At 33.0% G+C, this 26,719-nt stretch overlaps 1 protein-coding gene across 2 annotated transcripts in view; it reads right to left on the bottom strand.

The window, feature by feature from the left end:
• LOC140437146 (adenylate cyclase type 2-like) overlaps positions 1-26,719 on the bottom strand; it is a 559,227-nt gene that overhangs the window by 430,663 nt on the left and 101,845 nt on the right. For both annotated transcript variants that reach the window (XM_072526486.1, XM_072526487.1), the window contains exon 4: positions 12,412-12,606. In XM_072526486.1, the coding sequence (XP_072382587.1) occupies positions 12,412-12,606 (195 nt within the window). The remainder of the gene's footprint in view (positions 1-12,411; positions 12,607-26,719) is intronic.

Genomic DNA, 26,719 nt, shown 5'->3' with positions numbered 1-26,719 from the left:
CCCCTCTCGTTCCAAATCCGTTACGGAAACCTAACTGTGTCTCCTTGATATTTCTCGCATTTATTGTAGATATCTCTAAAAATATTTCCAAAAAATTTTGACATCCGTGATGATTGTAGTTACTACTACTACTACTAAGGATTTCCACAGTGTTCACTGTCTTCCTTCACTCAACCGTTTTCTCCAATTTTCCCTGTCATTCCAGTCTCGATCTCGCAGGGTTCTTTTCTTCATAGCCTCGTCGATTTCATCTCTGAATGACCTTCGGGGTCTTCCTCTCTTTCTTCTTCCAATCGGGCTCCATTCTGTGATTTTGTTTATCCAGCGTCCTCTGTCCGCTCTTCTGACGTGGCCGTACCAGGATAGTCTCTTCTCCTCTATATAGTCGATTATGTCTGATTGCACTCCCATTCTCCGCTTAATCTCTGCGTTTTCAATTCTGTCTCTTTTTGTAAGTCTACAGCTTCTCCTCAGGAACTCCATTTCTACTGCTCTTATTCTACCTCTATTTCTCTTGTTTATTGTCCAGTTTTCGGACCCATATGTCAGGATACTTCTTGTCAGGGTATTATATATTCTCTTTTTTGTCTTTATCGTAATGTTCTTATCCCACAACACTGAGTTTAGTTGTCTTATACAGTTTCTTGTTTGTCTCAGTCTGTTGTTTATATCTTCTTCTGTTGTTCCCTGGTTAGATATTATGGTTCCTAAATACTTGAATTTATCTGTTCCATTTATTTATCTTCCCTCGTCTATCTCTAGGTTTCTCATATCCTTGTTTTCTGTTGTTAGGTATTCGGTTTTCTCTAAGTTTATTTCCATTCCGTTGTTTTTATATTCTTCTTCTAGTTTTCTGAGCATAAAGCTGAGATCTTCTTTATCTTGTGCGATGACTACTTGATCGTCGGCAAAACTTAAGGTGTATAGGTATTCGTCTCTTACTGGTATGCCCATTCCTTCGCACTTTCTCCTCCATGGTTTGAGTGTCTTTTCCAAGAATATTTTAAACAGAGTAGGGGACGTAGCACAGCCTTGTAGAAGTCCTTTTGTCGGTTGTAGTTATTACCTAAGAAATAATTTATAAAATAATTGTGTATTTTTGTGTATTGGCATTTTCATCTAGAGTGCTATAAAAATTATTACATCACAAATTGATCTTTACATGGTGTTAATGGTATTAAGGATATCAAACAAAATATGACCTAAAAATGTAATTTAAATATCTAATTTGTAGATGTGTCCTAAATTTGACTTGCTTAGTTTACACTATAACACGAGATGTTTCTTCTTTACTAAAACTAATCAGGTAGTGCCAGAATTGAAGACAGGCTCGGAGAGAGAAATAAAAAAAACATTTAACGTAGTGGTATTACAATATAGAGAATTTAGATAACAATAAATAGATACACAGTGGTGTAAAGCTGAGATATTTTAGTTTTCCGACTGCAAGTTGAATGACTGTTTCACGTTCTCTACCATCGAGTCTGCAACTAAGTCTCAATTGTATACAGGTGTTTATTGACTTAACCAGATCCAGTAAGGGAGTCTGTTATGATTCTAAACTAATTCCTGCTTTTTTTGCTGTATTTTAGCTGTAGTAGCGCTTGTTCATCCAGTATAGATTTTATCATGTGCTTGACTGGGTATAGTTTCTAGTGAGAGGCCAGAATGTGGATCCAGGTTTTTTCCAGTGCTTTTTGGCCGTTTTCGCACCAGGTGTGGACCGAATTATTTTGTAACTAATCCTATTTTGGCAAGTGTATCAGGTCTTTCATTGTCGTTTATTCCTCAATGACCTAGCACTCATCCCACGGTAACACTATTGAAGCTAAGCTAGTCTAGAGTTAATTTTTGGAATTATAAAACCCCTGTAGGCTCTTTGCTATCTATGCCTATATTGATTCGTTAAAGTTCAAAAGCCCTCATACACAATGCAATATTCTATAAATCTCCTAAGAGTCCCTAAGAGTAAGCAGGTCTTTGCGTCTTGCATAATTTAAGTTATGACCTCTAGAATGAAGGTATTTACGAGTCTCGAGGCTAATATTAAATAGACTATAGGCTACTTTTCTTTATTTACCAGATTTAGATTTCTACTATTAAGGTTCAGAGAAATCTCTTTAAATTCCTATTTCTGGTAAATTTTATGATTTTGGAGTTCTGAGACTTATGTTATGTTATATATTTAAAGTTTATTCTGTAATTACAGTCAAAAACTGTTGCAGTATGTCTCTTACTGTGTCATTAACTTTGCTGTGGTCTAAGATAACCAGGTCATCTACATAGCCCAGGTTTTAATGTCTATCGTTGCTGATTCTAGCTATCAGCCCATCTATGACACGATTTAAAAGGAGAGGGGATAAGATTTCTCTGAAGGAAGCCTTTGTATCAACTAAAAATATCAAAGCCAGTATAAGACCAATAATGACATATACCTCAGAAACAAGACCCAACACAGCCACAACGCAAAGGCTACTGGAAACTGCAGATATGAAAGTACTGAGAAGGATTACAGGAAATACGCTGAGAGATTGAAAGAGAAGTGAACATATTAGAAGAAAATGTAACGTACAGTGTATAAATAAACGAACACAAAATAGAAAAAAAAAAGAATGGAATAACCACATAAGCAGAATGGAGGAGACTCGCGTCGTCAAAATAGCAAGAGATAGGTAACCAATCGGCAGAAGAAATATCAGACGACCTCGCAAAAAATGGAGTGACAACCTTCCATAGAGGTATTAATCTGCCAATGAACAAGCAGAATTCCTTCTAAAGAGGGGGAAGAAGAAGAAGAAGAAGAAAAAAAATATCATTGTTTTGCTATAATTTTTAAAGTGTACTATATTTGATAATTTATCTGCAAAAAATTATTTAGGTATATAGGATAAAATACAAGTAAAACAGACCTACAAAAATTACCTAACGAATTTATTGTTTTTGAATTTGTGAATTGCAAATTAAATTTATTTATTTTATTAAAAAATATATGTAATAGTAGGACATTAGCTTTTATATTTTATATCGATGACTATGGAAGACAAAATCAATGTTTAGTGACATTTCTAATCTATTTTAATTGTGTTTTAGCGTATTCAATCAACGGTTTTAGTTAAGAAATATTTTTAGTTCACATACGATTCCAGACGTGAGTCACTCTCATTCTGAGAATGCTTTGATGCATCGTGTAATTAAATGATTCGTTAATATTCTACAGCAGTAGTTTAGATTGATGTGTGCTGAAGTAACATAAAAATAATATGATTAAAAAGACTGTAGTCTAAAGTACAGTGCGATAAGAGTCTCATTATGTTTTAAATTTTTAATATAATCAATATAAGAGTATGCAATAGTCATTATACCTAACGTAGAAAGTAAACTGAAAATTAAAAGTTATATTTTATTGTTCATTTATTAATGCAACAATCTAATATTTTATTAATGGGTATTCATTTTAGTGGCTTAGTGTAATTTGTATACTAACTTTTTCATATTAAAAATATATTCTGAACAAAGAAGGGAAAAATATTCATGAACGGCAGTGTTTTGATTTATATCTTTTGACTACTATATGCAGTCACACTATTATCCTAATACGCTGATCAGCTTAAGTCACTAACTTCCTAATGTCCTAATCAGCTTAAGATGGAATACTGGTAGTTCTGTTATGACATTGTGAAGTCACACTCAACTTCTAATACGGTGATTGGCTTGGGTCACTAATTGCCTTATATGGTCACGAGTAGTTCGGTGATGACACATAAACACAGCGGAACGAGAGATAATAATTTGGTGTGATTTAATTATGATCATTGTGAACGAGTTTGATTTAATTTAATAAAATAGCTATATTTACGTAAATACGTGTTTTAACTATTTTAATAGACGATACTATTTTAATAGACGATATCAGAAGTGTGTTAAAGAACCTACGGTAGAATTTAGTGAACTGTTTTTAATGTTAAGTGATTGAAAGTGTCCAAAATGCCGAAAAGGAAAAAGTCCAAGCGAAATAGTAGTTCCAGTATTGTTCTGAAGCTATTTTCTTGTGGCATTTTAAATTAATTACTATTTAACTGGGAATAAGCCACAATTAAAGGTTAAAATACGTTTATTGACGTTTCAATTTCCACTTCGGAAATCGTTCTCAAAATACAATTTACTAATAGAATTTAAATAGAATTTACTAATGTTTGTATTTTGAGAACGATTTCCGAAGTGGAAATTGAAACGTCAATAAACGTATTTTAACCTTTAATTGTGGCTTATTCCCAGTTAAATAGTAATTAGTAGTTCCAGTAGTAAAACCACAACAATTTCGTCTACCGATTCTTCGCCAAGAAGGGAGTCAAGGTATACGAAAACGAAAAGAACACGTAAGTCAAGAAAAAGATCTAAACATTCAAAAATAAATAGAACCTATATGTCTTCGCCTTTGCCGCAAATTAAAGAAAATGCCACATAAATAAATTCACCATCTGCATCTTATAATTGTACGAATAGAAACATTGAATCCGTCAGTTTTATTCCTGAATTTGATCCACTAATTGGAGAAATAGATCGATGGATTGAAATAATAGAGCACAATGCTCTATTAGACATATAGTTGGTCTGATAACTACATTATATTTCAAGCGATTTCTAAGCTTAGAGGTACCGCTAAAACATGGTACGCTAGTTTTATTGAAAATGAAGTTGCATGGTCTCAATTTTCTTGGGCAGAATGGAGATCAGTGTTAGAAAATACTTTTCAAAGTACACGAAATACTTATGAACTTTTTATGGACGTAGCCCATCATACACCAACAGAGGGTTCTTCATTATATGAATTTTATTTTGAACATTTAGCAAAAATTAATAAACTTAAAGTAAATTTTTCCGAGTCAGATAAGATTTGTTTAATAATTGGTGCTATTGGAGACGAACATATTAAATCTGCTATTGAAGTTACATAATAACAAATTTGTTAATAACAAATTTAACAAGAATAAACCTTGTATGTGCTGTGGAATTCAGGGTCATTTAAAAAAAGATTGTCACCACAGAAACCAAATATGCAGGTTTTGTAAAATTAAAGGTCATATTGAACAATACTGTTTTAAAAAGAACAAAGAATGTCAAGAGAGAAAAGTAAATAAAACGAACAAAAATTTAGAAAAAAATAAATCTGTTAAACAAATACAGTTTGATTCTTCCGAAAATAAATTTAATAAAATTATTTTCTTAAATAAGCACAGCCATACTGCATTCATTGATTTTGGCAGCGATTGTTCGCTAATTTCAAAAGAATTGGCAGATAAGTTTAAATTAGAAATAAAATCATTAACTAAAGATGTAAAACTTTCTGGATTTTTGGGAAATTCTTTATCAGTTGAATATTATGTATTTGCTAAAATAAAAATCGATTTTGTAGAATTAAATATTATGTTGTATGTCATGGATAAAGATTGGGTTAATGACCTTCTAATAGGAAGAAATTTTACAGAAGATGTAAATATTTATTTAAAAATATTTATACATTTAAATATAAGAAAGACTTAGATAAAGAAATAAGTACCGGAAATATATCTAAACACGAGAAAATGATGTTGGAAAATATTTTGCTAAATCACGAGGACTGTTTTTATACAAATTTGAAAGCTCTAAAAAAATCGCATTCTGTTGTTATGAGAATCGATATTACAAGTTCAGATGTATTTAAGTTTCGTCCCTACAGAACACCTGCAGCTGACAAAGAAATTTTACAAAAAACAATACAAGAATTATTGGATGCAAATATTATTCAAAAGAGTAATTCATCGTTCGCAAGCCCTTCTTTTCTTATTGATAAAAAAAGATGTAAATTGGACATGAACAGAAGAAGAAACAAAAATTGTTAACGAAATAAAGAAAGTTATAGTCTCAGAACCAATTTTAACAATATTTAATCCGAAACATGACATAATAGTTTACACGGATGCAAGTAGAGAAGGATTTGGAGGCATAATAACTCAAATTGTTGATGGTCGTGAAAAGTCAATTGCCTATTTTAGCAAGCAAACCACAAAAGAAGAAAAGAAATATCATTCTTTTGAACTAGAGCTTTTGGCTATTGTCAAAACCTTAGAAAGGTATAGATAATATTTGGCAGGAAGATCTTTTACTGTAATAACAGACTGCAATTCCGTTAAAAATGCATTTTTAAAACAAACAATAATCCCAAGAACAGCAAGATGGGTTTTGTGTTTACAAGATTTTTGTTTTGAAATAAAACATACATCAGGAGTACAACTACAACATGTAGATGCCTTAAGTAGGAACTTTGAAAGAACTGAAGCAGAGGAAAGTCTTGAAATTAAAGTGATGCTCATCAAAGAAGACGACTATCTAAGAGAAGCACAGGATACAGATACGGAAATAAATAAAAAAAAGATTATTCTTTTGTCAGGAGATCAGGAAAATCATAAGGATACTTTCAAGAAATATGATTTAAGAGGAAACAAAGTTTATAAAATAACGGAATATGGTAGAAGATGATATGTGCCTAAAAATTGTCGTTGGCAAATTGTCAAAATGAATCATGACGATATTGGACATTTTGCGTTGGATAAAACAATTAAAAGAATAAAAGAACGGTATTGGTTTCCACGAATGCGAAGATTTATTAAGAAATACATTTCGGCTTGTCTTGCCTGTTTATACCATAAATAACCGGAAGGAAAAAAGCCTGGCTATCTACATTCCATTCGAAAATATGCTAGACCGTTTCATACACTCCATGCCGATCATTTAGGGCCATTTGTGTTAACGAAATCTCAAAATAAATACGTCTTGGTTTTGATTGATGCCTTTTCTAAATTTGTGTTTGTTGAAGCTGTCCCAGATACATCAAGTAAACATGTTATTTGTGCTTTAGAAGAAATTTTTAAAATATTTGGTAACACCAAACGAATGATATCAAACGCGGGATCAGCTTTTGTTTCAAAAGAATTTTTGAATTATATGGAAGAGAGAGGAATTAGAGTGTTTACAACTGCAGTAGGAATGGCAAGAGGCAACGGCCAAGTAGAAAGGGCAAATAAAACATTACTGGATACCATGGCCACAATGGGTGCAAATTTTGAGTCCGATATGTGGGATAAGGATTTAAAAAACATTCAACAAGGAATAAACGGGACAAAACACCGAATAACTAAATCTTCTCCCAGTGAAGTGTTTTTCGGGTACAAATTAAGAGTTGATGGAGACAAATACATAGATGATAATGATATGGACATTATTGATGTAACATCATTGAGAAAGGATGTAGCTAAACGATTAGAAGAAAACAGAATCAAACAGAATAACGAATTTAATAAAAAAAGATGCTCTCCAGTGAAATATGCTGTTGGTGACCTGGTATTGACAAAAGTTACAAGTTTTCCAGCAAACAATGAAAGTAAGAAGCTTTTAGAAAAGTATAGAGGGCCATTCAGGATTGTTGAGGTTCTACCAAATGATAGATATCGTGTAAAAGAAGATGTACATTCATCAAGAACAAGGCGTCCTTATGAAGGAGTTGTTGGTGGAGAAAACATCAAGAGATTTAAGATTCAAAGATCTTAAAATTATTCAGGTTAGTTACATGATAGTTTAGTCATTTTGTAGAATGACATAAAGATATTCTATTGTTTAAAAGGAATTTGTTTGAATAGCTGGAACTAAAAAAAAAATATATTTTAATTGTCATTCTGAAAAATGACAACAAAGTGTTTCAATGATCTGAATGGGTTTATTTGAGTAGTTCTGACTATTTGAAGCAAATTTATTTTATTCGTCATTCTGAAAAATGACAAATAAATGTTCTAATGTTCTGAATGGATTTTCAGTTCGTCATTCTGAAAAATGACAAATAAATGTTTTAATGTTCTGAATGGATTTTCAGTTCGTCATTCTGAAAATGACAAATAAATGTTCTAATGTTCTGAATGGATTTTCAGTTCGTCATTCTGAAAAATGACAAATAAATGTTTTAATGTTCTGAATGGATTTTCAGTTCGTCATTCTGCAAAATGACAAATAAATGTTTTAATGTTCTGAATGGATTTTCAGTTCGTCATTCTGCAGAATGACAAATAAATGTTCTAATGTTCTGAATGGATTTTCAGTTCGTCATTCTGAAAAATGACAAATAAATGTTATAGTGTTCTGAATGGATTTTCAGTTCGTCATTATGAAAAATGACCAATAAATGTTTTAATGTTCTGAATGGATTTTCAGTTCGTCATTCTGAAAAATGACAAATAAATGTTCTAATGTTCTGAATGGATTTTCAGTTCGTCATTCTGAAAAATGACAAATAAATGTTTTAATGTTCTGAATGGATATTCAGTTCACCATTCTGTAAAATGACACCCAAATATTTTAATGTCTTGAATGAGTTTGTTTGAATAGCCGTAGCTATTCGAAACAAATGTTTTAATGTTTAAAAATGAGCTTGTATGGATAGTTGTAGCTATCTGAAACGAATTGATTTAGACTATGTCATTCTGCAGAATGATGGAGCCTTTCTATAAATTGGCATTCTTATAAAGAACATATTATTTTTTTTAATAGGTGTTGTACGATCGAAGACGATCGTGACGTCAGGATGGTCGATGCAGTCACACTATTATCCTAATACGCTGATCAGCTTAAGTCACTAACTTCCTAATGTCCTAATCAGCTTAAGATGGAATACTGGTAGTTCTGTTATGACATTGTGAAGTCACACTCAACTTCTAATACGGTGATTGGCTTGGGTCACTAATTGCCTTATATGGTCACGAGTAGTTCGGTGATGACACATAAACACAGCGGAACGAGAGATAATAATTTGGTGTGATTTAATTATGACCATTGTGAACGAGTTTAATTTAATTTAATAAAATAGCTATATTTACGTAAATACGTGTTTTAACTATTTTAATAGACGATACTATTTTAATAGACGATATATACAGGTTTTCGAACCTTAAATGATCGGCTATACATAAGCTCGCTTATTATGCTAGACTTTCGCCTACAGGACTCTGATTGGAGCCGTCGAGGCGTTTGATGGGTTTGAAGGATATTTTTCAAAGTCTGTAGTCCTTCAAAGTTGTAGGAAGTCTCGTTTATCGTACAGACTAGGATTTTTGTAAAGTCCCTGATCTTCCGATTTTTCAATAAACAGTATTCCAGGTTTTGATTTTGTTTTCCTAGATAAATCCTGATAATTCCATTGTTGGGGTATTTTTGAGGAAGCGGGTGTAGACCACGGGGGCATGGGCATATTATTATGATCGACTGCATTGCCGCTCCCTCTCACAGGCCCTAGATAGCCCTCTTCACCACCTGAGTAGTCATTTTTGAAGCGAAGCTTTAATACTAGCGTTGTATTACTTATTTTTTCTCTACTGTACAATGCTGAGGCAAGCGTCACGGAACTAGCGCCACAAAATAAGCTGGCTTAGTATGCTGTATATATGTCGACAGGACTCTGATTGGAGCCGTCGAGGCCTTTGATAGGTTTGAAAAATATTTTTCAAAGTTTGTAGTCCTTCAAAGTTGTAGAAAGTCTCGTTGATCGTGCAGACTAGGATTTGTGCGAAGTCCCTGATCTTCCGATTTTTCAATAACAAGTCTTCCAGGTTTTGATTTTGTTTTCCTATAAATCCTGATAACTCCTTTGTTTAGGGTGTTTTTTTGGGAAGTGGGCGTGGGCTACGGGGGCATATTATAATGATCGACTGTATTTCTCCTCTCTTTCTCACAGGCCCTCGATAGTCTTCACCACCTCAGCAGTTATTTTTGATGCGAAGTTTCTATACTAGCGTTTATACACTCGCCTCAGTATTTTACCTTTTTTTCTCTAAGGTAAAATACTGAGGCGAGTGTCACGAAACAAGCGCCATAAAACGGCGTCGTCACGGGCAGCATCATAAAATAGCGGTTCTTGACATCGCTTCACTGCTCTCGATAAATTCGTTTCTAGTCATCTTATATTTACTCTTAGCAGGTTTAAATTAAAAACTTTATGGAAAATAACTAACAAAATATAGATATTAAATGAAGTAAAAAATTAAAAGAATATCTGTCACTAACAGATTCGATACATAACGATTGTCAAAATTTATTACAAGTCAATTATGTCATCCGAATAATAAAAACATCGAATGATCTGTTTAAATTTTTATAATAATTCTCATTTTAAAATCATTTTATAAAATACAATTATTATTTTTAAACATAATATTTAGTTAATATAATAATTAAAGTTAATATCAAATGATATTTATTTATATTTTATAATTTGGTACAAGACCCCACTGCAGGATCACTACGTTCATGACGCAGTGCATTAAACTCACGTTTTTACATACAATTAAAATTAGTAGAACAATACATTGATAATGTATGCTAGCTACTTTTTGGCTAATAAAAAACGGTTAAAAAATATACACCTACAAAAACTGCTGCTGAATAGAAATTTGATTGAAAATATTATGAAATTGTAAAGAGAATAATAAACACAGCACTTTTGTTGATTAATATAAAGCTTCGCGTCAGTCTACAGTATCGCATACTAAACCTATTTTTTTGTATACACATTAGCACAATTAATCCCCAGTGTTCCTGAGCTAAACATTGTTTTATTGAACTGCAGAAGTTGATTCTGACTTCCAATAGGAGCCTCATTAACTGCTTTTTCCCGTTTGTTAATAATCAGGTTTGCTTGAGCCTGATCTAGTTGAGTATCAGGTTGGTGTCTCTGCGCCACCGCCATCCTGAATACTTTTGTGACATTGCTACATGTCTTTTCCTCGTCCTCTTTTGGACGAGACCTCTCTTTCAGAGAGGTGTTTTTTTATAACTAGCACAGAGTCTGCTCTCGGATTACATTCTGGCAAGTATTGGAGACATACTCAGCGACTCGCTATGTTGTCAGTTGATCGACGGGTGTTGATTTAGTTATATCTTATTCACACCTATTTCATTTATACATAGGACGTTCCCTATTAGCTATTGTAATGCATTGTGTTGGGATACAGAGATACTAGTATTATATTTCCACTTATTAGAGAGAGATCACAATTATATTTCCTCCCAGTCTCCCGAATGTTTCCAATTGAATACTGTTTAAAATACCGTCCGGCGTTGCCAAGTGTACGATAATTATCGTTTTATGCGATAACTTTAACGTTGGTACGTATCCATAATAGTAAATAGGTATACGCTAATTTCAGTTGATGCTATTATCGTCCTCTTTAATATTTATCTCAAGTATCGTTCAACATTTTAACGCAGCGCAAGTAAAATAAAATTAAAATTAATGGTTAAATTGAAATGGGGACTTTATTACCTATTTTTGGAATGATTTTTTCCAAAGCGATAAAGTACCTAGTTATCACAAATTTGCCTTGCGAAATGATTACAATGTATTAGGATCTATTGCTGACTTACATGGCCCCACAATATTTGAGACCAACTAATGTTAAAACAATTGATCCTCGAAGATATTACAAAATTTGTCAACATTTACAACATGTATTAAGAAATTTAGGTGACGCAAAATATTAGTGATTTAGACTATGAATTAAAATAGGATTTTTACAAACATTCGGGCGTTTCTTGATTACAGCTTGTATGGAAGTAAAACAAAATGATAAAATAATTTGGCAGATGTAGTTATGAGCAAGATACGCATTCTAAATAAAATATTAGTAGCTTTATTATTTTGTTAAAGCTACTAACAGCTACTTTAAGCCCCTGTAAGCTACTTTATAATCTTTAAAATCACCTAAAAACAATGCAAAAGATCAAAGACGAATGGAGGAACTTTCAACAATATCAGGATATTCCAATAGAATTTAAAAATTTGGATAAATTATATCTTAAAGTGGGTCAAATAAACCATTTTGACGGCAATCCTCTATTTGCTAATTTGAGTGACTGCATTGTCTGTGTTAACTTAACCACATTTGTTTCATCTATTTCCATATTGCCTGAATATTGTAGTTTGTTGAAATTATTTTTGGTGTTATATTGTTAATTCTATAAATAATGCGTTAATAGCATACCATAAATTTGTAAAATGTTGTTAAATTTAAATTTGCAAAAATAAAACGATGTAGTCATAAGCAAAAATAATAAACTACAGGTGTCTCCAGATTAATAATTAGTAATAATTAATAATAATTAATAGTCATTAATAGTAGTTAATAGTAATTATTATTCATTAATAATAATTAATAATAATAAAACGGTTTAAAGTATTATACAAAAATATTTACCTGTTAAAATAACATTCTTTTAAAATTAACATACTTAATAATTAAGAAACAGCAGCACAAACTATTCTGAGAAAGATTAAATTGGTTCACTTTATGCAAAGTTACTTTAAAAGTTTGCAAGTATTTGTCTTAAACTTACCTCTGCTGCTATGTACGCTGGAATAACGCTCAATAATAGTTGTTCCTGTTGTTCTTTTTCGCACTCTAATTTTACGCGAGATTCAATACAAGTTCTCGTTCCTACAAAAGTCCTTCTATGGGCTTCCTCCGTCATATGCCTGTAGTACAATCCTGTACAACTTGCTGAGATCAACATCACTGTTTCGGGTATCAACTATAACAAACAAAAAACGAATTATATTAACAATAAACAAAAATAAAACAAAAATGTACACAGGTTAAATTGTTTAAAAGACTAATAGAAATTCGAAGATTTCTTTAACGTTTGAAATCAATTTTAAAAAATGACAAATCTGTTCTTTCTAAAATTTACAAAGCAAACTGACGGTAAATGAATTGGCATGAGGAATCTACAATTTGCATTCCATAACGCTAAATTATTATCAGGATTATAAAGTATTCGCGAAAATAAACAATACCGAAAGTTAACATTTCAATTAAATTTACAATGTGAACATTTAATTCAATTTACATGTTTAAAATGTGAACTGAATGCTTCATAACGATTTTGCAGATTATCTAATATATTTATAAATAGTGGTTGCTGCAGTTGTTGAAATCAGGTTATTATCTTTTGTCGTAGTTCTTCAATATCTGCTGGTGGAACTTTTGACTGATATACTCATTCTTTTAGCATGGCCCAAATTGATGTTGCCAGATCAGGTGAGTGAGCTCAAAACTAGAAATCTGTTCCATGAGAAATTACTCTGTTTTCAAAATGTTCGTGAGGTAAGACTAAGGAGCGTACAGCCGTATTTCTCGTTGCGCCATCCTGTTAAAACCATTACCTGTGCATCTGTAGATTACATGCGCGGCAAAGATTTCGTAAAAAAAAGGTGTAATAACGTTTTATTTCTATCGCCCTTAGTTAACAGTAACTGGACGCTCGTTCTCATCTTCAACACTATAAGGACCAATAATCCCATGCTTAGATACATGTGACGGGTAGCTCTATTAGACATCAATACGATAAAATAAAAATACGAGTCACTGTTGATACCTGATAAGAATAAATATAAACGATTCTAGGATGGTGTAGCAAAGGACGACGTTTTGGTCAATACTCAAAATCCGGGGAAGACTATTCAATACTTAGTCTAGGATAGAGTTGGCCGATCGATTACTACTTGATCGGCGTATTAAGTATCAGCGATTAATTTAATCGCTCAATTTAAATATAGTAGCAATGACTTGGTCTTTATTTGGGTAAAAGGACATATCGAAATCAAAAATATTGAGGTAGTGGATGAAATGGCAAAAATTCGGTTAATTTAAATAAAATAGAAAATTTAATAATCTTCAGCGACTACATTCCAAAATTGCATAAAAAATTAAAAAAAAAATTGTAAAATATTTGGCTCAAGTTTATACAAAACTCGAATAATCCATACACTTACATATAACCACAACTTCGGCAAAATACCCCACATATATTTAATTATTACGCAAGGTTTACGCGTAAATATAATTTTTTAGTTTTCTCAGAACTTTAAATAAAAACTTCGACTTGCATAATTTTTATTAGCCAGAGTTTAATTCGAATCCATTAACAGTTTTTGTGCCTGATTAATTTAATTTTAAACATTTAATACGTTTTAAATTCAAATAGGGAATTGTCAAAAATCTATCAAAGTTTAAATATGATTTTCCATATATTCCAATAATTCCAATTAAATAAATAATATACAGTTAAAAGTATATTTTAACACATTTATTGAGGAATCTACATCGAACCTTTCTCGTTAACAGGCCTGTTCAATTGCCAGTTAATTAGAACTAAGTGAACTCCTTTGAAAAAAATATGTAAGTAGTATTTAATATAAATGGAGATACTTTAAAACAGGAAGACACAATTTCAGTTTCACGTTAAAGTAAGACGTCTAAATATTTCTGCTACAAGACTGGTCATCTTAAATGTTTGTCCCACAATACCAAATTCGGTACTACAAGTTGAGCTGAAAAAATTAGGGCTTTATGCTGTATCCCAGATGACTCTTCTGCGAGTTGAAATGCCGGACACTGATACGTTTTAAGCTTTCGATGGCAAATTTTTATAAGTTCTATTGAAAATATCACTATCCCAGATTTATATCTTTTGACAACACCAATTAACGAATTTATCCATCGACTGCAAACATATTATGTACAACTTGGATAATTGGACTTGATTAAATGGATTCAATATATCGTACCAAAAATGTGCCGTAGTATTTTTTTCAAGAAAACACCCTATTAAAGATCACGCTGTAACCTTACATGGCAATGATATTCCAATTGTTTCGGAATTTAGATATCTTGGTGTCGTACTTGACAGAAAATGGCTTTAGACTCAACATATTAATTGTACAATTGGTCGCTGCTAAAAAGGTATTAATTTTCTTAAAATGGTGTGTAAGAGATCGTGGGGTGCAGATCAAAACATTGCATTGAATTTTAATCAAGCCTATATAAGATCTATTATAGATTCCTGCTGTTTGGTATATGGGTCAGCTAGCATAATCAATTTACGTAAACTTGATAGAATCCAATTTAAAGCTTTAAGAATTGTGTTAGAATTGATGAAAAGTACTCCAAATAAAGCCACCCTAGTTCTAGCATCTGAAAACCCACTCTTATTCCGCAGAGAATATCTGACAAGCAAATATTTCCCAAACCAACATTATCGTGGCACTTTTAATGCAAAAATAATAAATGAATTAAATACAGATGGTTTAACATCCACATACTTCATTAAAAAAAACTCTCCATCACTTGCAAGAGCAATTATAATTTGCAAAGAACTTAAGTTAACAAATTCCCCTTTTAATCTAATCTGGGAATCGTTGGATATACCACATCTAACAATGTTCTAGCTACAAATATTATTATTGCTTAATACCAAAACGAATTTTGTTACACTACTCATAAAGAAATCTTAAGTGGCTATTCAAACCATATTGTGATCTATACAGACGGGTCAAAATCACCAACATGTACAACCAGTGCTTACTTTGTACCAAAAATGAAAATTAAAAAATCATTTATTTTAAATAATTAATCCAGCATCTTTTCTGCTGAAGCATGTGCTATAAACAAAGCCCTTGAATTGTGCTGTGAAAACCAGTGAAACAAAATTGTCATATGCAGTGACTCACTGTCAGTATTACACTCCTTACAAAACTTTAAATATACAATCAATAGCATTATATTCATATTAGAAATTTTTCAACAGTTACTAAAACTATCAGATCCATATAGTGTTAAATTTGTATGGGTTAAAGGACATTATTTTGGGTAATACTATTGCTGATTATATAGCCAAAAATCCATTACAGCACCTAAATATGGTGATAGAAGAATTCAACTCCGTGTGGATGTTGTCTGTCGCCCATCGGACGCGTCCCCAGGTGGTGGATAGGGGAACGCCCTTACCAGTCCTAGGACTGGCGGGTAGGTGGGAAATAAAATACCACCCGTGAACCAAAACAGACTGGCATGGCAACCCAACAGAGTCCCTGGCCCTCCAGGTTGGGGGTTAGGCTAGAGGCTAACAACCTCTTCCTGTAAAAATCATATGTTACGGAACCTCAAGGACTATTAGCCGGACGGAACTTACGACGACGACACTGCAAACGAAAAATGGAATTAAGATTAGGAACATGGAACACCCGAAACCTGTACCGAGCTGGAGCACTCGCATCTCTACTAGACATAGTGAACATGTACAGACTAGATGTTTTGGCACTGCAGGAAATGCGATGGACGGGAACAGGCATTCTTGATAAGAGAACCCACTCCATATATTACAGCTGCAATGAAAACCAACACATAGATGGAGTGGGATTTATAGTAAACCAAAGAACAAAAGGCCTAGTTATTGATTTTAAAGCCTACAGTCAAAGAATGTGCTATTTACGCTTAAAAGGTAAATTCTTTAATTACAGTTTAATTAATGCACATGCCCCGACCGACGACAAACTAGAAGACATTAAAGAACAGTTTTTCGAAGACCTAGAACAAGCCTACAGAAGATGCCCCAAAAATGACATTAAAATAGTGCTAGATGACATGAATGCAAGAATAGGACGAGAGCATGTTTTTATGCCGACTATAGGAAGGCATAGCCTACACAACATCAGTAGCGATAATGGATTACGACTGATAAACTTAGCAGCAGCACTGAACATGACCATCGCTAGCACCTATTTTGAACACAAGAATATACACAAGGTAACCTGGACCTCCCCTGATTTAAGAACAACTAGTTAGATTGATCACATCTTAATAGATTCAAGACACGGAACGGACATAATAAACTGCAGAAGTTATAGAGGCGCAAACATAGACTCAGACCATTGTTTAGTGATCTCAACACTAAGGGCTAGAATTTCAAACTCCAACAACTCCAACAAAGAAAAAGAAATAAATAGAAAGAAATGGAATGTACAGAAGCTGAGAGATGCAACTGTTGCAAAACAGTACTGGGAAAATGTTACCAATAGGTTAAGGAATCAAAGTCTAGGCGAAGAAGACCAGAGAGATATAGACTCATTCCGGAACAGGATAAGGGAAGATATTCAGTCAGCAGCACAAAATGAAATAGGAACAGAAACTTGTACCCGAAAAAATCACTGGTTTGACGATGAATGCAAAGACGCAACACAGAAAAAAAAATGAAGCCTATGCAAAAATGCTTACCCGCCGAACTAGAACAAGTATAGAGAATTACCAGACAAAGAGAAGAGAAGAAAAGAAAATACACAGAATGAAGAAACGAAACCACTTAAAAAAGGAACTTCAATATATAGAAAACCTCAACAGAGAGAAAGAATTCAGAACATTCTATAAGAAAGTTAACATCAACAGAAAAGAATTTAAGGCAAACACAAATCAATGTAGAAGTTTAAATGGCGATCTCTTAACAACAAGAACAGACGTACTAAACCGATGGACGGAATATTTTAACCAGATACTTAATATAGAGGAAGAAGAAAACCCGGAAGACGAAAGCTGCGAGGTAAGCGGAGCAGACGAGAGGGAGGAGGATCCACCAACGATCCTGGAAGTTAAAGACGCTGTAAACAAACTAGCCAGAAACAAATCACCCGGAATAGATAATCTCCCAGCGGAATTATATAAAGAAGGTGGCCACGATATCATAATAGCCCTACAGCAGCTTATAAAAAAAATATGGATACAGAAGTCCCTTCCCAATGATTGGAATATTGGAATACTTTGCACCATACACAAAAAGGGTGATATCTTTGAATGCTCTAACTATCGAGGAATTACGCTCCTAAATGCAGCGTATAAAATATTCTCCAATATACTATGCCATCGTATGGCACCATATGCAGAGCGAATAATAGGACAATACCAGGCTGGTTTCAGAGGTGGTAAATCAACAATTCATCAGATTTCAACCCTAAGACAAATTCTAGAGAAAACACTGAAATACGGTGTAGACACGCACCACATATTTATAGACTACAAGGCAGCCTACGACTCTGTAAATAGAAGAGAATTGTTTAGAGCAATGATAGACCTAGGAGTACCAAATTAGTTGGTAAGTTTAACCAAACTAACCCTTGAAAAAGTTGAATGCAAAGTACGAATCCAGGGGGAACTCTCTGAACCTTTTAAAACAAATAACGGGCTACGTCAGGGAGACCCACTCTCCTGTATACTATTCAATCTAGCTCTGGAAAAAGTAATACGTACGTCACAAATCACAACTACCGGTTCAATATATAACAAATCTGTGCAAATCTTAGCATATGCTGATGATATCAATATTGTTGGGAGAACGGAAAACGCAGCACGAGAGGCGTACGTAGCATTAAAGGAAGCGGCTACAAAAAATGGGTTTAATAATAAACACCAACAAAACAAAATACATGAAAATAGGTACGCAACCACAAACACTACGGCCACTTGTTATAGAAAATGACGTCATCGAAGCAGTTAACGAATTTGTATACCTGGGAACGTTCGTCAATACTGAAAATGACACTACCGCAGAGAAATGAAATTGTGACAATTTCATGTCACATACATAATTTAAAACAATAACATTGATGGTTGATACTGTTATAATTTTATTTTATTTCAACTTTCACAATTTTAAACAACGTTGGCTTCTGTCTTAAATAGACATATACAGTTACACTGACTGCTCTGTCATAACTTCCGTCATAACCTGCCAAGATTGTCATTTCAATCAGTTGCTTTGACAAAGTCCTCGTAGACATACCGTCTCAGGACTTGCAACTTAATGTAGAGTCATATGTCGCCATGTTACCAATCCAACGGTAACTTTAACATCTCAACTGTAAATTAGACATAATGTAAACTAAATTTTATTTAATAATTTTTAAAGGGTTTTTACCCACATATTTAGTGGCTACATCCATGTATTAACTAGTAAGTATTAACCACATTTTACATTAACCTTAGTCAAAACTTAAATTATTTCATGTTCTTTTTAATTAAGTGGTTAAATACTATTTTAGGACCCTGATGATGGAATACTTATTCCGAAAACGTTTTGTCAATTCAACATAGCCCAACTGGGTTTTTTATATACCTTTTTATAAAGGATTTTATTCAAAAAATTTTAATATATAGTATACAGCCAAATACAGGAACTTTGTTTCCTTGTGGAAAGAGAAAAATATCTAGTGACTCTCCTGACATACATGAAATGACAGATAATCCAAAAAATTATACCAAACCGAAAAATATGGTTAAGCGGCCAAAATTATTACCATCTGATATTCTTAAATTACTTGAATCAATTAAAGGTAAAATCGAGTCTAAATACCCGGCATTTTCTTTGTGACACGATATGTAATGTATTAAACTTAAAATATCCTACCCTCATAGTACAAAATTACACAACCGATATAATTTCCGAAAAATAATACAATCCACAGTTATCGATTCATCATCGGATATTGAAAGCGATATATCCCTTTACCACGTTGTAAAATGAAATGGATAATATATTTATGTTACAGTGGACTCTTAATGGTTATTTAATTAATTTGGTTAGCTTAAAATCTCCTAATTTACTTATAAACGATGTATCTCCTTTTATAATATCACCTATAATGTCACCTTAAAACTAATAATTTGAATATGAATTGTTCCAATTTCCTTAAAAATCGTGACCTATGCTACTGGAGGTGTTAATATTTTTGTAAAAATCACATACAGGCCAAACAAAGTAACCTACCAATTTAGGAGTTGTAGCTGTATCAGTATTATGTAATATTAACTGCAAAAACATCAATATTTGCAATATTTATCTACCTTATCCTAAGAAAACTGTACTAAAAGATCTTTAGTATCTAATTAACTAAATTCCTAATCCCAAATTAATAGTAGGTGATATGAATTTTCACAATATCGCGCGAAAGTGCAAAAAAATAGATAAAAATGGTCGATTGCTCATGGAAATTATAGATGTCCAACATTTAATACAAATGAATAATGGTAAACCTACACATTTCAGCTCTGAGAATAGTACTTCCTCCACCATAGATATTTCCCTATGTGCCCCCTCAGTATCAACCTCCCTCTCATGGAATAGTCTGGATTATCTTTATAATAGTGATCACTATCCTATAACAATGAAAACCACTATAACTGACCCACCAAACACCGGGGAAAAAAGTGGAAAAAAGATTCCGCCGATTGGGAATTATATCAACATCTTGAAAGCAATTACATTTTAGGCTATACTTCAGAAGAAAATATAGGTACAAACATCATCATCATCATCATCCAGCCCCGTTTTCACATCCATTGTTGGATATAGGCCTCCTCCAAACGTCTCCAGTTCTCTCTATCTCTAGCTGCTGCAATCCAGTTTGTTTCTATTCTCCTTAGGTCGTCGGTCCATCGGGTGGGTGGTCTGCCTCGACTTCGCTTGTCGGCTCTTGGTCTCCACTCCAATAATATCTTCGTCCATCTTCCGTCTTCCATTCTAGCAACATGTCCAGCCCACCTCTACTTTTGTTTATTGATTCGCAGTATAATATCGTCAACGCCAGTTCGTCGGCGTATCTCCTCATTTCTCACGCGATCTTTCAAGGTCAGACCCAGCATTGATCTCTCCATTCGCCTTTGTGTTACCCTCAGTTTTTCGGCAGTAGCTTTCGTTAAAGTTAGGGTCTCTGCTCCGTAGGTCAAGACTGGTAGGATGCATTGGTTAAATGCCTTCCTTTTCAGGTGAATTGGAGTATTTGTTTTAAAAATGTCTCTCATCCTTCCATATGCCGCCCATCCCAACGTGATTCATCTATTTAGCTCGCAGGTTTGGTTGTCTCTGGTTATTCTGATTTCATGACCCAAGTATGTGTATTTATCGATTAATTCTACCTTGTTGTTATTGATCTGTATCTCTTCGCTGGGAACCATATTGGTCATCATTTTGGTTTTCTCGAAATTTATCTCCAGCCCAGTTTCTTGTAGTATGTAATTCAGTTCTTGGAGCATGTCTTTGATCTCTCCCAGATTATCTGACAGAAGCACGATATCGTCCGCAAAACGTAGATGGTTTAATCTTTCTCCATCGATGGATATTCCTTTCTTTTGCCATATTAGTCTTTTAAATGCATACTCAAGAACGGTAATGAACAGCTTTGGTGACATGGTATCACCTTGCCCGACTCCCCTTTTTATCTTTATCTTATTAGTTGCTGAATGTAGACTTATGGTTGTTGTGGCATTTTCATATATATTTTTAACTATATTACAATATCTGTGGTCGACCCTGCAATCTTGTAGTGCTCTTAAGATGGACGGTAATTCCACTGTATCAAACGCCTTTTGTAGCCAAAGTCTACAAATATCAATGCCAAGGGACGGTTATATTCGTTAGTTTTTTCTATCAGGGTTTTTAGGCACTGCAGGTGATCATTTGTGCCGTAATTAGGGCGGAAACCGGCTTGTTCCCGAGGTTGGTAAAAATCCAGCTTTGTCTCTAATCTGTTCGTTATTATTCGGGTGTATAATTTATAAAGATGGTTAAGGAGACTGATTGGTCTGTATCTTTCCAGGTCTGCTATATCTCCCTTCTTGTGTAAGAGTACAGTTATTGAATTATTCCACTTTGTTGGGATATTTTGATTCCATAGACATAGATTAAAGAGCTTTTGAATTTTGGTTATCAGTACTGAGCCTCCTATCTTTATCGCTTCCGTGACGACACCGTCCTCCCCCGGAGCTTTGTTATTCTTCATCTTTTTTAGAGCCTTGTAAATTTCGTCCAAGGAGATTTCTGGGATATCTTCGGAACCCTGATTTTGAACAGGTACAAACATACAATCTTTTAATGATATTATTACAAAAACTGTTGATATATCCATAGGAAAAACAAAATTATGTAAAGGAAAACCGGTGCCATGGTGGAATCAAGAAATATCTGTTGCTATGAAAGCTAGCAAGAATGCATTTAATATTAAAAAAAAAACATAAAACTTCTGAGAATCTAAGTTTCAGAGCTAAAACTAAACATCTTATAAAAAAAAAGTAAAAAAGAAACCTGGATGCGATATGTTTTGTCTATGAATTCATCAACTCAGAGAACATAAACAACTCAAATTAGTACCTTGCTTAATGATAAAACTTTAATAACATACAAACAGGAAATCAGTAATACACTAGCAAAAATATATAAAACAAATTCTAGCAGTACAAATTTTAACTCTAAATTTTTAAATTTTAAATTAGAGAGCGACAAAAAAATATCCCAATAATAGAAAATAATGAGTAATTAAATTTGCATATCAAATTCCAAGAGTTTCCACTTTCAGGAAAACTAAATAGAGGTAAATTATATTTTCATTAGAAAAACTTTTCCTATAATCTAGTGTTAATCTATAATCATCCCTATTTTAAAACCATATAAGAAAAAAATTTGACCCTTCATTTTACCGACCAATTTCTCTCACAAATAATATTTGTAAATTACTTAGGAAAACTCTTAAATATTAGATTTGTTAGCCCCAATTCTAAATAATATTAACATAAAACAAGTAGATTCAACAGACTTTTTAGGATTGAGATTTGACAGTTATTTGTAATGGACAGATCATATTAAAGATCATACTAGAAATATGCCTTATCCTGTCAGTCAAAAATAAACCTCCTTAAAATACTTTCTAATAGAAATTGGGGTTCTGATACAACTACTCTGCTATATTCATATCAGTCACTTATCCGTAGTAAATGAGATTAAGCAATGTGCTGAGTTATGGATATAACACCAATTTGATGACATATTCATAAGAATAAGCTACTAGAAATGTATACTTAGAGGAGTTCGACGGGGTGCATACTTCCACCACTCTTATTCAACGTCTACAGTGAAGTGATATTTCAAGAAGTTTTATTGAATATTGTGGAAGGTATTGTGGTCAACGGAAAAATAGCATTAATAATATTAGATATGCGGACGATACGGTCATATTTGCAAGTGACATGGAAGATCTACAGTACATAATACAACATGTATACAATGCATGTAAAAGGTAAAGCAAATGAATCTCAGGAAAACGAAATCAATAATATTCTCAAAAAAACCACAAAACGTAGATAATCTGATCATTAATAATACGATCGAAAGAGTAACAAAATAATATAAATATTTAGGAACGTGGCTAACCGAAGATGGATATCAAACAAAAGAAATCAGATTTAGAATAGAAATGGCAAGAAACACGTACATAAAATTGAAGAACTTACTTTGCAACCGTAACCTTAATCTAGAGATCCGCACAAGAATGCTACGTTGTTACGTTTTTTCTACTTTACTATACGGCATGGAAGCGTGGACAATAAAACAGTATGAAATCAAAAAATTAAACTCGTTTGAGATGTGGTGCTAAAGGAGAATCCACAGAATATCGTGGAATGAAAAAGTAACTAATATAGAGGTGTTACAAAAAATGAAGAAAGAATGTGAAGTCATAAAAACTGTTAAAATTAGAAAGATTCAATATCTGGGTCATATAATGAGGGGCAAAAGTACGTATTACTTAGGTTAATTATGCAAGGGAAGACACAAGGGAAGAGAGACCCAGGACGACGCAAAATATACTGGCTAAGAAATTTGAAAGAGTGGTTCGGTTGCAGCTCATTAGAATTATTCAGAAGGGCGGCCAATAAAATTAAAATAGCGATGATGATTTCCAACCTCCGATAGGAGAAGGAACCTGAAGAAGAAGATTCATTCAAAGAATACCACAAATCTTACCCTCGTTACAACCTCATATCAAGAAATAGTGTAGCTATTTCAATTTTAAAAGCACTTGAATTTTGTCAAAAATATATAAATACTAATCTTCTGTTTATCTCAGATTTTAATTAGTGCTTTAAAGCATAAAATCGTTTAGAATATAAAATCTATGCTACATTATCTACAAAGCAAAAATGTAAGCATTCACTTCTGCATACCATCATATATACTCATAGATATTTCAGGTAATGAAAAGGTCGACGACTTAGCGGTTAAATCAACGTCAAATAAAGCCTTGATATAAAAAATAATCCAGTTACAAATATCTACCTTAATATCAAACAACACTGTACAGCAGTGTGGCAGAGTTGTTGGGATTCGAATACCTCAAATTGTAAAGTGATTAAACGTTTTATCAGTGTCTGGCTTCAACTTACAAAAAAAAGAAGAGAACAGGTGGTTATAAATCGTCTAGTAATTGGTCATACAACGTTAACCCACAAACAGTTATTAACGAAATAGCTACCACCAGAATGCTCATACTGTAGATGCCAAAAACAGTCCGGCACATACTTATGGAATGTCCACTTCACTCGTATGAACGAAGTATCAACAACATTCCTGATGAACCAAGTCAGCTTAAAAATATATTGAACTATAACTTATCCAATACAATTAAATATCTTAAGTACATTAACGTATTTCATAAAATGTAATAATTTCTTTAGGTGGTAAATTTTTATGTTAACTTTATGTGTACACAACCATACATATATTCTAATCTTTAAACATCCGCTAAATACCTTTTACGGTTGATGTAGCTTTTTGTAAATAAAAAAATATAAATAGGGATAAATTTATTAAATTAGTGATAAGTGCACTATTTTGTTCTTGTCTGTTGAAACTACGGGCAGTTAATTCTTAAGTGGCACTGTGACTTGAATAGAATAATTTTATACAGAAAGTGGTAGTTTACTAATTAGTAAGGGTTGATGCATTAAAGCTCTGTGGAAGACTTTTATATGGAGCTTTTGAAGTATTAAAAGCCTTTATTTAACGTTCCTTATATCATGTGAATTCTAAAACGTCTAGCACCGTATGTCTAGCAACTTTGTCACTAATGTTTAATTGTGCTAAAGTTCCCCTTTATTTATTTAACTTTAATGTTTGTAGTAATAAATTATAAAACATTACTCAAAAAAGATCGTATGTATCTACAAAATTCGTCTAATATACAACATATACATACTTATGATTAGTTTTTACAATCTTTTCACATTGTAACAGTTGTGCTATGTAGTGATACGTTCCTCTTGCACTGGGCACATGTTCTTTTTTACTTTGTTGTCTTTGCTCCTTGGACACTCGTAACACCTTCCACTTTTTGGCTACTCTTCATTGGGTTGAATGTGGTCCTTCAGGATTTCGTGTTTGTTGGTCACATTGTATATTATACAGTCTTTATATTATCCTTTGTCTTCTTAGTTAGTCTGGAGCATATAGCAGGATCTCTAATGCTGTTTCTTATATGGGCTTCTAGTAGTTCCTTTACCAATTTCAAAAGAAACAGCTACTATCTTATATAAATTTGCTAAATTCCATTTCAGATTAAGATTTTTCCATATACGTCAGTCATCAGAGACAAAAATGCCAGTGAACTGATATTTAAAATTGCTGGCTGCTTTAGGCGTTCTTTACGAGAAAACGGTTCATTCTACATAAAAAAAGCTAATAAGTAAATATTTCTGTTCAAAATTATCTTAGCTACATTTTTAATTTGAAATACTTTGAATTTTTACGGCATACATATTCTTGGTAAATCGATTTTTTCCGTTTTTCTTCTATAAAGGGGGGTTAAGGAAAGGCCGGGGAGTAAAAGTACTAAAATTTTTTGCATTTTTTTGGTGTCAAAATTGACATTCTAAACAAAATGCAGCTTGTTTGTATGGCTTTTAGACGTCAAATATCTGAATAATGGATTAACCAACCACAAAAGCATTTACTGCCGCTATATCAACTAGATTAATATTGAACAACACTGCTGGACACCTTTAAGACTGTCTATTTCATTTATATTCTGCTACCATCTTGTCTAGGGTATCTACCGCATCCTTGGTAGCGTTATAATGTAATATAATTTCTGGATTCCTTTTTTCTTCATTAGAAATATACATATCATGATTTTCTGACGATAGTAATATAAAGTCCTTATTTACTTTTGGTAAATACGATACTATACTGACTTCTGATTGAAATCTAAAAATTGAGTAATATAAAGGTCGATTTCTAGATTGCAAAAAATCTACAGCAAAGTAATTCCTATTGCGTCGTACAGTTCCACTTATTGTCAATTTTCTTTCAACCAATTCCTCGGCTAACTCTAAGGGGTGAAGCAGTTGTCTGTGGTGATGCTGTGACCAAGATACAAAACATAACAACAAACAGAAATGTTAACACAATAAGGATGATAAGGGAATGATAGGTCATATTTCTAAATATCATAATGAACAGTAACAGTATGAAAATGATCCAAAATTTCACGAAGAATAAAAAAAAACACTAATAACGCTTTTGGATTTTCGAAAATAATTAGTTAAGGAATCAGAAGGAAATTCCCCATTTTATCTCTTTACATCTTTAGCATCGTCTGTTTTGCCTTGCAAGTCTTAGAAGGCATAGATTAAACAGATTAAAGCAAAAATCTGGATTTTGGTTAATATATCAAACTTTAAACAAAATTAGTGGTCAACTTTGACGTACAACCAGTTTCGGGTGGGCGCGAGCGTACTCCACACGCATTTTCGGTCCGTTTAAAAAATTTTCAATTTTTTATTTTTTTATCTTGTTTCAAACATAACAAAAAACAATGTAATTGGATACCATGAAGCTCGGCTAACTAGGACTAAATATATCAAAGAAAATATACAACGTGGGGTGCGGGCTCAGTACCAGAAAGGTTAACAAAAACTTGTTGAACTAAAGTTGATTAAAAGGTAAGTTTGTAATATAATTCTTTTTTTTTTATGGTATATAAATGCATAAT

The sequence above is a fragment of the Diabrotica undecimpunctata genome, chromosome 3, assembly GCF_040954645.1.
Source record: "Diabrotica undecimpunctata isolate CICGRU chromosome 3, icDiaUnde3, whole genome shotgun sequence".
Lineage (NCBI taxonomy): Eukaryota > Metazoa > Arthropoda > Insecta > Coleoptera > Chrysomelidae > Diabrotica > Diabrotica undecimpunctata.
This window is presented reverse-complemented; position numbering and strand designations above follow the sequence as displayed.